An 11,814-nucleotide genomic window follows, 5' to 3' on the forward strand; every position below is an offset into this window, starting at 1 on the left:
TTTGGCCATGTCATTTTCCTAGTATTGTTTGATTTTAAATTTTTCTAAGTTGATATTTGAGTTTATAACAAAATTTACATGAGAAATGTAAATTTTGGTATTTTACTCTAAGTTAGGGATAAAATTGTCATTTTTCCACATGCAGAGGCTAAAATGGTGATTTTACTAAGTTTGCTTTTTTCATGTTTCTAATTGTTAGTGATAAAATTTCTAACTTTTAGAATCCCTACTTACAGTTTCTCGTATTTCGTGCCTAATCCCCGTAACGCGACGATCACTATAAGTTAGCTCTTAACTTACTATCAGATTATTGTGTATGTGTGATGGGTAAGTGAACCACCATTTATGTATTTATGTTATCAAATATGTCATGCCATGCCATTTCACTACATGTTTATCTGTTACACATACTATATTCTGTTATGAAATATTTATTTGTTACACAATTTATTCTGTCACGTATTGCTACCTATTATAAATATATCATGTTATGTAATGCTATCTATTACACATATGTCATGTCACGTAATATTGTCTGTTACATGTTATGCCATGTTACGCAATATTGTTTGTTACATGTTATGTCATGTTACTTAATATTGTTTGTTACATGTTATGCCATTTTACGAAATATTGTCTGTTACATGTTATGCCATGCTACAAATTGTTTATCTATATCATGTTACGTCAAGTCATGCATCTCACGTATATGTCACATTATGTATGTCATGTCATCTGTCATCTGTCATTTCACTTCACATAACATGATGCCTCGAGTACATAGTGTGTTTCTAAAACAGTATTTTTTCATTCCGTCATGCTTGGGATACTCGTGATGTAATTACTATGATTTTCCGAGCATCTCTATTTATAATCCATGCAAGATACTTCCGACGTAATCATTTTGATTGTAAGAATACCTGTACTCAAATGCTCTAGATATAATCATTCTGATTGTCAAAGTTTGGATGAAAAGCACAAAATTTGCATCCAATTTTTTTTTTTTAAAATATGGATGAAAAACCCACTTGGATTTTAACAAGTAATTTTGGGAATAGGTTACGGGCCCAAAATTTGTATTGATGGAATATGAATTTTTCTCGGGCTTGATAATTAGGTTAAATTCAGTTAATATTTTATGGATCAAGTGGAATTTATTTTATTTGGTATTTGACCTGACAAATTATGGAACGAGTTAGGCTAGTTTGGAATGTGAGTTAAGGCCCAATAGTATTTATAATATACTTGACCCATGAGAAGGATTACTGGCAAGCCAAATATTTTTTTTAAGCGCTCTAACCAACCCAATTTGTTTTCTACAATAACCAAGATGTAGGCCCAAATACTTTGAATTGAGCCCAAAAAGCCTAAGCCGTGAGAAGCCAAAGATAAGTCCCACGCCCGTGCACGTATCCCATGCACGTTTCCTCCTCCTCTTATTTTTTTTCCTCTAGGGTTTTACCCTCACCTTTATATAAACACATGTATTTTCTCCCCTGCATATGGAAACTGCCCAAGTCTTGTTCCTGCCATCAGCCACTTCCCAAGCCTACCTTGCTCACCTCCTCCATAGGTCTCAACAAGCTAATCTTTAACCAAGAGGCAGCACGTCACTGCCAACCAATAGAAAAATAGTGAGCTGCCTCACCTTTATAATATAACTGAGAATGTTTGAAAACCACCACACTTTTGAGTGGTGAGAGCCTTTCATATATATATATATATATATATATATATATATATTCATTTACAGATTGTATAATGGTGTAATTACACATAAATGTTGATTACAAAATAAATGGAAAGAATTAGCTAAACAAGCTCCTATAATTGAGGGTCAATGGATGCACATATGGAAGGCCTCAACACCCCCTCGCAAGTTGAGTGTTGGATTTGAACAGACGTGGAGCTTGGAGTGGAAAAATTGAAAGAGAGGCCTAGGCACACTTTTGGTTAAGATATTAGAAACCTGTAAGTGAGAGGGCACATACTGGGTGCGAAGTTTGCCAGCAACAACAAGTTCATGAAGAAAGTGGTAGTCTAACTCAATATGCTTGGCTTGTTTGTGAGAGATGGGGTTGGAGCTAAAAAAAATAGCACTTTTCTTGTCACATAGGAGAAGAGGTTGTTGTGGAAGAGAAATTCTAAGGTCATGAAGGAGATGCGTCAGCCAAAGAAGTTCAACGGCAGCTAGAGCAAGGGCACAATACTCAGACTCACAACTTGAACGAGAAACAATAGGTTGCTTCTTGGCACTCCAAGAAACCAAGTTGTTGCCAAGGTAAATAGAATAACCAAAGGTAGAGTGATGAGTGTTAGGACATCCTGCCCAGTCGGCATCAGAGTAAGCAACTAAAGCACCAGGAGCAACAGATGGATGAAAAGTGAGGCCAATATGCAGTGTACCCTTAACATAGCGAAAAATGTGCATGACAGCAAGAAAATGGTCTTCAGTCGGAGAGTGCAAAAATTGATTGACAGAGTTTACAGCGTAAGCAATATCGGGACGCGTGATAGTCCAATACTGGAGAGCACCAACAAGAGATCGGTAAAGAGTAGGATCCGAAAACAGAGGACCATCAGAAGACAGGTGCTGAGAAACAACCATGGTAGTGTGAACAGGCTTGCTGTCAAGTAACTGAGCTAGCATGAGGATGTCCCATGCATATTTCAGTTGACTGATAAATAGACCATCAGTGGTGGATGTAGCTTCCAGACCAAGAAAGTAACTGAGAGAACCCAAATCCTTAGTAGCAAACTCAGAATTAAGCTTACGAGTAAAGCTGGCAAGAAGAGATGAGTTGTTACCTGTAATAATGATATCATCAACATAAAGAAGCAAATAAATAATGTCAGACTGCTTGTGAAAGAAAAAGAGTGATGTGTCGGCACGACTGCAATAAAAACCAAGTTGAATGAGAAAAGAGCTGAATTGCTGAAACCAGGCAAGAGGAGTCTGTTTGAGGCCATAAAGAGCTTTCTTCATCTGACAGACATGATTATGGAAGTGAGGGTCAATATACCCAAGAGGTTGTTCCATATAGACATGTTTAGTAAGATGACCATTAAGAAACACATTCTTGACATCAAGTTGGCGGATAGGCCATTTGTTGGTCACAACAAGAGAGAGTACAACACGGACCGTAGTAGCCTTGATAACAGGGCTAAAGGTGTCAGTGTAGTCGAGACCAGGTACTTGTTTATAGCCTTTGGCAACAAGGAGGGCTTTGAGACGCTCGATAGATCCATTGGGCAGGGATTTGGTTCAAAACACCCATTTGGAACCCACAATGTTGGTTTTGGCAGGTCGAGGGACCAAAATATAGGTACGATTATTTTGCAAGGCTTGAACTTCTTCATCCATAGCAGCGAGCCAAACAGAGTTCTTAACAACAGATTTGAATCCTTTGGGCTCAGTGGATGCAAGTAGAACAGAGAGAAGACCAGGGATCCCAAGAGAGCAAAATTCGCTGGGTGGCGAGTTTTGAAAATGCCAGCTTTGGCTCGTGTAAGCATGGATGAGAAGCCATCGGAGTAGCCACAACAGGAGCAGGGATAGGCAGCTCAGCGGTCAGCTTAAGAGAAGCGGGGCTAGGATCCAGTGCGACAGAGATGGACTTGCAAGAGAATCATTGGCCTGCAAAGACTTATCCACTGGATCAGTACAAATACCACACGGGTTAGATCCAGATTGTGTAATATGCCGGGAATGAGGCGCAGAGGAAGATGGTAGCATGTCTGTAAGGGGAAGACTGGTTCCAAAAAATTCAAAAAATGGAGGGAGGATATGGATTGAGCCTGGGAGCTATCAAGGAAGGGAAAGTGAGTTTCATCAAATTGAGCATGTCAGGTAATATATAGCCTAGAGGTGGTAGGGTCAAGACAACGGAAACCTTTGTAAGAGGAGCTATAACCCAAAAAAATGCAAGGAATGCTACAGGGGAAAATTTGTTAGGCATATAATCACGTAAACAAGGATAAACACGACAACCAAATAGATGAAAATTTTCATAATTTGGAGAGGAACCATATAGAAGCTCAAAGGGGGACTTACCTCCAAGAAGTGGTGTGGGAAACGGTTGATGATGTAAGCTACAGTGCTAAAGGCGTCAACCTAGAAGCGAGGAGAAGTGTGGGAATGGAAAAGCAGGGCCAAGCCGATCTCAATCACATGACGGTGTTATCTTTCTGCGTGACTATTTTAGGTGGGAATATATGGACAAGAGAGTTGATGCTGAATGCCAGAGGTACGAAGAGGAGCTTTAAAGCAGTTGCTAGTAAATTTTGCACCATTGTCACTTTGAAAAATTTTGATACGAGCAGAATGTTGATTTTCCACAAATTTTTGAAATTGAATGAAAACATCATAGAAGTCAGATTTTAATTTCAATGGATAAAGCCAAGTGAAGCAAGAATAATCATCAATGAATAAAACATAGTAGGCAAAACCCAAATTTGATTTTACGGGGGAAGGACCCCAGATATCGCAATAAATAAGATCTAAAACATTAGACGATCTATGTTCATTAAGAGAATAAGGCAAACAGTGATTCTTCGCAAGTTGGCATGTATCACATAATGTACGAGATGGCAAAACAGAGATAAGATAAAGCGGTCAGTTTTTATTTAAAAAAAGATAACATAATGATTCACATGTCCAAGGCGAGAATGCCATAAATCATACGAAGCATGAAGAGATTTATTTTGAAGGACATAAATAAAAGTGAAATTTCCACGCTCTAGCACATTTAAGGCTCCATCTCGTTTACCGATTGCCACACCCTTCTCGTTTGGCGATTCTAAACAGTGACAAAATTATTAGTAAATGTAATGGATAATGGAAAATCACGTGTTAATTTACTAATGGACAAAATATTTTTAGTGAGGTGAGGGACAACCAAAACATCTAACAGATGAAGATCTAGGGAAGGGGAAATTTTACTAGTGTGGGTAATGGGTAGGGACGCACCATTCCCTACAATCACACAATCCTTGCCCGTGTAGGTGGTGGACTGGTCCAAAGTGGTATGGGCTAGACGGCTTTAGCCATGGCTTCCTCTATGAGAGAGGAGAGGAGAAGGCTTAGTAGGCGTTGATCAGTGGCTTTCCATGCCAGGTGTTTGGAATTTGGTGTCTGAGAGGTGGGAGGATCAAATGGAGGTGGCGGCACAAGGGTACCGTCCACATGACCCAGCAGACCTTGGCTCTCGAGAAGTGGAAGAAGTTGACTCTTCCATAAGAGGTAGTTGGAGGAGGAGAGTTTGATGGTAACCATGTGAATCATGGAGTTGAAGGGAAGGAGGGTGGGAGAGGAATTAGAGGCCATTGGGGATCGTGGGATGCTAATCCAGGTATGCTCTTGATGCCATGAGAATGTTTGAAAACCACCACACTTTTGAGTGGCGAGAGCCTTTCATATATATATTCATTTACAGAATGTATAATGGCGTAATTACACATAAATGTTGATTACAAAATAAATGGAAAGAATTAGCTAAACAAGCTCCTATAATTGAGGATCAATGGATGCACATATGGAAGGCCTTAGATTAAGCTAGAGGATCCTCAACAAGAACCACTGCGAACCACTGTCGCCAAGTAGCTCAAGCCCGAAGTCAAGACAAAACAGCTGTGCATCACCACCAGCCACTGCCACGATCGAGCCCAGCCCGAATTGCACAAACCACATCCCGTACACAACGGAAACCACCGTGTGATAGCACTGCCCAGTCCACACTCAGACTCTATATCACAGCATAACCACCACCACCACATTGTAGTCTCCTCCCTCTTAGCCATCGTGCAAGGTCAAGAGCCTCCACAACACCGCTCTACACCACCGTCGCCCAGCCGTTGAAGAAAAAAAGCCCATCCATGAAATACTCTATTTTACTACATCGAGACAGAGGAAGTATTCTTCCCTATCGTGAGCCACAAGCCAGCAACCCACGTCGCCAGCTCCTCCATGCCATTGCCACTTGCACAGAGATCACCACCGAACACCTTCACGCCACCCAAGCCGTCTTGTTCCTGTCGGTAAGCCCACGGTCTCCTCTCCGTCCCTCTCGCTTTCTCCCACCATGTTCTCTTTCTCTCTCTCATCACTCTTTCTCTCTCTATGCACAACCGCCCATCCTGACGGTGTATTCACCTCAACCACCCAACTCCTTTGCAGCTTCTTACCTCATGGTGAGCCATGCACGATGTCATGGTTATTATCTCAAATAGTTTTTGCAAGTTAAAGCTTGCCCATGCATTTTATGTTTTTTTTTTCTAAAATGCCCTGCCTTTAGGGTTTTATTTTAAGTCTAAAGTTTTTGTTATGTGTAAGGGCTTCAGTAAGTAAATAAATAAATAAATAAATTTATTTATTAAATAAATAAAGATTTGAATTATATTATTAGTAATAATATGTATAGTTTTTTAAAGTATGACTCTTAGAAGTGAATAGTAAGTGCATAATTTTATTTTTAACCCCTTTAAAAAGAACCTAGTTAAGTATATTTTTTTTTAAATAAATGTTTGTTGTTTACTTTAATAGATTTCGATATAATTATATTATTTAGTATTAATTTTCTATATAGTTAGATTTCAATAGTACATAAGTTAGAATTCAATGTCTTAGTCGGGGATATTTAGTGGATATTGAGGATTTTGGGAAGTGATGGTATTTTATGGTTATGAGAATTTTAGGTTTTTGAGGAATTAAAATAGCTAGGTTACTTTAGTATTTTACGTTAAATATTGAAATACATGTTCGATTGGAAATTTACGGAAGTTACGTGATTATTTGTTATAGGTGATTGATTTTCGTTCAACACTATTGTGAATAAATTCTGAAAAGCTCAAAAGTCCAGGTGAGTAGGGTTCCTATACATGACTTTGCATAAAAAGAAAATGAAACATGGTTGAGTTTGAAAATACGCATGTTTGTTTTGAAAAGAAATCTGAAAACAACCTCAGATGTGTGTTCTGCATATGCATGAAAGCTGTGTAAGAGAAAATATATTCTGTCATGGCTGTGTAGACAAGAACTAATTTTGTGCATTCTGTTTTTGAACTATGCAAAAAGAGCGAATATGAAATTTATGAAAATTTGTGCATGTGATGCTAAAATGTTCTGAAACTGTTTTGGTATATGTGAAAATATATGAATTTGTTCAGTACTCTATTTGGATATGTTGTGGCATCTGAAAACCTTGGCATGAGATTCTGATTCTGTATTCTGATTAAGTCTGACTATGATGTTCTGTTCAATTTCCATTATGGCCTAACTATGGGTGATAATAGTGGCATACGACCCAACCCCGGGTTATAATAGTGGATATGGCCAACCATGGGTGATAATAGTGGATATAGCCCAACCACATGTGATAATAGTGGATACGGCCCAACCAAGGGTTAAACATGGTATATGACTCAACCACGAGTTATAATAGTGGATACGGCATTTCCACGAGTTATAATTGTGGTTTATAACCTTACCACGGGGGTTAAATATGGTATCTGTCTCAATGTGATGCTCTGCTATGATGAAGATGAGGTCTCAGATTTTGATATGCCAAAAGATTTTTTAATAATAATGTTTTCTGAGAGTTTTGCTTTGATATTTTTGGTAACATGTTTTTATTCTACATTCTGATAGTAAATATTTTGTTTTGCATTCTGAATTCTGAAAATGCTCATGTTTACATAATAGTATATATTCTCTGCTTATTGAATTGTTGATAACTCACCCCTTATCTTCACAATATTTTTGAGATAATTTTGATGCCTCAACTGGAAGTTAAGAGTAGGAACTGTTAGTAAGGTTTGATGATCATAGAGGAATAAGTGCTGGAGGGTAACAATTTTTATTGGAAAGACTTATTTAGCAGGTTTATGATTTTATGTTATTTAGTATTTGGAGTCTTGGATATTTCTGAATCTTTATAGAGTTTTTAAACTATTTCATTGAACTAATTATTTGGTGTCCTTGTGGAGGAACATATATATTTAGTTTGAATAAATAGATTTGTATTTTGATGGAAAATTTGGAATATATAAATATGTTATGAGAGATGGTTTTAGGTTACTAGAGCTAACTTTTCGGACCTCCGGGAACGGAGCGTTACACCAAGCGTAATCATTTTGATTGTTAGGGTATCTCATTTAAAATATTTATGGTGTAATCATTCTGATTGTCTGAGTATCTCTAACGGAATATGTTGGGCAAAATCATTCTGATTGTTCACTATTCCTGAGGAAACAACTGGCGAAATCATTTTAATTGTCAGAGTTCATGTTAACGTTCACGTTTTAGTTCATGTTCAAGTTTAGTTTATTGAACAAGATTCCAAGTTCATGCATTTCACGTGCAAGCTCATGTTATTCAAGTTCAAGTTCATGTTATTCAAGCTCAAGTACACATTCAGTTTATGTTTCATGTTCACATTCAATCATGTTCCAAATTCACGTTCAGTTCATGTTTCAATTCACCTTATGCTCATATTTAGTTTCAGTTCAAATTTAGCTTCTTTTCACGTTCATGTTTATGTTCATGTCCAAGTGAGTTCACGTTCAAGTTCATGTCATGTCAAGTTTAGTTTCAGGTCAATCTATGCTCAAGTTCAAGTCGTGTCAGTTCATGCCATGTTAAACGGTAAGTCATGCCAAGCTTATTTATGATCATGTATGCATTCATGTTTTTACTGCCATGCATGCATCTTTGACCTGTATGCTAAGTTATTAAATCTCACCTTGGTAGTCTCAAGAGATGCAATAGAGGTTTGTCCAACTGGAGAAGGTCGATTAGATGGCGATGGCACGACACGGAGCTCATAGCCTCAATGCTCCGATTTATCATTAGTATTATGACATCCTTGACTAAGTTGCGTGAGCTACTCAATGGATTAGCCTAGTAGTTGCTTTAGTTCCTGCTTGTACTTAAGGAGCTCGGTCTCCAGTACTCTTATGATTACATACCTTTTAGACTCAAATTGTAATCATGGATGTTTAGCATTTCAATGTGTATGGATTATGTTTTAAGTATTTGAGATATCTTTAGCTTGGTGCATAGTATTGCTCATGAAAGAAAAAAAAATTATCCACTGCGAATATTACATACTGTTAGATGCATGCTAGGTGTATTGTATATCTATATGACATTAAACGGGGGCAAGTAACCTTGTGTTGCATGTTCCGATGCCTCATATGTTCGTTCGATCCCAAGTGAAATATAGGGGCGTCACAAGAACAGCAGCAAAATGCCTTCAACCTTTTTAATGCTACGGCAAATACGGTTTCTCGAAAATTCAACACCATGGCAATGCTCGTGGCTGATCATCTACTACCAAAAACCAGTCCAATAATCGTTCATGAGGATGAGGGCATGGACGCAATCAAACTTCTAATGGGTCACGACCAGTTTGTCAAGTTTGTAATCCTGGCCATATTGCACTCAAGTGCTACCACTGCTTTGACTTTACTTAGCAAGCTAACCAGAACAACAACCCATAGGCTCACATGTCAATTGTACCATCCTCAACTGATTCAAGTAGGTACCTCGATAATTGACTCACTAAAAAATGAGTAGCACAAAGGATGTCCCAAGTACAGGAGGATGTTGCGTAATAATTAAGAATAAATTCCTAAATCACCTCCTCAGAGAAAGTTACTTAAAATCAAACTCGTTTAAAATGGTGAAAATATTCACAAAAAGAAAATATAAAATGGTGGTATGTGCAATGAATGGAAGAGTGCAACGGGAATGAAAAGGGCACTAGTCATGGACTAGATTCATATTTTTAAATTTTGTTGAGTGTCGGAATGAAATGTAAAAGACTAACAAACTAAAATTAATGAATCAACTAAGCTAAACAATCTTAATTAATCTAAAAATTAAATAATAAAGCTGAAATTATTTAAGTCTTAATTAAGTTTTAATTAATCTAATATGCAATGGAACTAAGAGATTAATAAAACTAACCTACAAATTAAATTAGATTAGAAAATAATTGACAAGATACGACCTGAAAATTAAAAAGCCCCAAAATTAAGATTCTAGGGTTCATCCTTGTATTTAAATCACAAATTCTTAAAATAAATCCATAGCAATTGTAATCATTGTTAAATGAAAGTTTAAAAGAGTAAGAAAAATAACGACATTATGTAAAATAAATAGCAAATAAATTTTCCAAACTTCTAAGCCCAAAAATCTTAACAACACTCGATAAATTTTAAACTGAAATTAAATAAAAAGTAAGGAATGAAAAGAACAAGTCAAATGAATAGAGATTGAAGTGACAAGCAGTAGAGGAGAAAGCTGGAGCGCGGTAATTGGACTCCTGGAGGAGCTCTTCAAACGCGTGCGGCGCTTCCAAAAAGTATTTTGTTTTTTTTTTTCAAGCCAAAAAGAAACCTGTTTTTTATTTGTGCGTGTTGCGTCCGTCCAAAACCCTTTTTTTTTTTTTTCGTGTGACGTTTCTTTCATTTTGGCCTGCGTGCGTTTTTTTTTCCTTTGCTTTCTCCGTGTGAGTCCGTCCCAAGCCAAAACTCAACTTTTCATCAACCCAAAAGTAGCTTGGGTCCCACGTGTTGTGTGGCTTTAGAGAATAAAAAAACTGGTGCCTTTTTCACTTTCCTTTTGGTGTCTCTTTTAACTTTTCTCATGCTTTTGAAAAATAAATAAATAAAAAGAAAATAGAAATCAACAAAAATAAAATAAAATAAAATAAAAAAATAGAATATAAAAAATGTGTTGTGAATGTGAAGAAAATATTATCCAATTAAATCTCAAGTTATACAATTAAGCATAAATTATGCTATAAATCAATTTAAATTACAATTCAGATTTATGCATCTTAATAATTTTTTCATCTAAAACTAAAAATAATATAATGAAATAAATAAAATATATTAGTTCTAGATGTATAAAATATGTAATAATTCACCAACAACACACCATCTTACCTCTAATCTTAGTAAATTAAGACACCAAGCTGATGACTCTGCTGGCACATATCAAATCAGGGTACGAAATGGTGCAGGTTTGCCTTTCATCACATTAGTACCTCTCAATTTTTATCCCCTTCAAAAAAATTATTCCTCAAACAACTCTTGCATGTACCTTCAATTCAAAAAAAATTGGTGCCGGTTAGCAAATTATCTCCTGAGAATCGTGTATTTTTTAAATTTCATCCATCATTTTTTTTTATGTGAAGGGCCTCAATACAAGAAACCTCCTCCTCCACGGGTGAACTAAAGTTGGGCTTTACATATTTCTACTAATTTCATCCACCAGTCCTCTCAAATCTGCCTTTCTTGGAGAATGAGCCTCTCTTGATACTCGACACAGTTGGCTTGGACATCCATCTCTTCGTCTCATCATGCATATTTTATTTTCAAATAAGCTTCTTGTCTCCAGCAATAAGACTTTTGCTTTTTGCAATTCTTGTAAACAAGCTAAAAGTCATAATTTACCTTTTTATTTGTCACCATCTCACTCAAAAAAACCTTTGGATTATGTTTTTTCCGATGTTTGGGGCCCTACTCCTGAACCCTGAATTGAAGGTTATCACTACTATGTTATTTTTTCTAGATGACTTCAGCAAACCTAGATGGTTCTATCCATTGACAAAAAAATCTGAAGTGGAACCTAACTTCTACATTTTCAAAAACTTGGGGTGGGGAATATAGATTATTACATCACTTATTCCAATATCTTGGTATTCATCATAGAGTAATTTGTCCGCACACTCATGAGCAAAATGGCTCCGTTGAATGCAAACATCGCCATCTTGTTAAAACCAGACTCTCTTTTATGGCTCATGCTCA

The 11,814-nt window shown here is 36.9% G+C and overlaps 1 protein-coding gene across 1 annotated transcript; it reads right to left on the reverse strand.

Annotated features, from left to right (window-relative positions):
- Positions 1-1,837: 1,837 nt before the first annotated feature.
- Positions 1,838-3,040, reverse strand: LOC108982605 (uncharacterized mitochondrial protein AtMg00810-like). Its single transcript, XM_018954041.2, has one exon. It carries the CDS (start codon positions 3,038-3,040, stop codon positions 1,838-1,840), a length of 1,203 nt encoding a protein of 400 aa, XP_018809586.1.
- Positions 3,041-11,814: the final 8,774 nt, after the last annotated feature.

The sequence above is a fragment of the Juglans regia genome, chromosome 4, assembly GCF_001411555.2.
Source record: "Juglans regia cultivar Chandler chromosome 4, Walnut 2.0, whole genome shotgun sequence".
NCBI classification, from domain to species: Eukaryota; Viridiplantae; Streptophyta; class Magnoliopsida; order Fagales; family Juglandaceae; genus Juglans; species Juglans regia.

What these genes read in the sequence shown, in the direction of transcription:
- LOC108982605 (XM_018954041.2), bottom strand. Translation starts at nt 3,040, where the DNA reads ATGGAACAACCTCTTGGGTATATTGACCCTCACTTCCATAATCATGTC.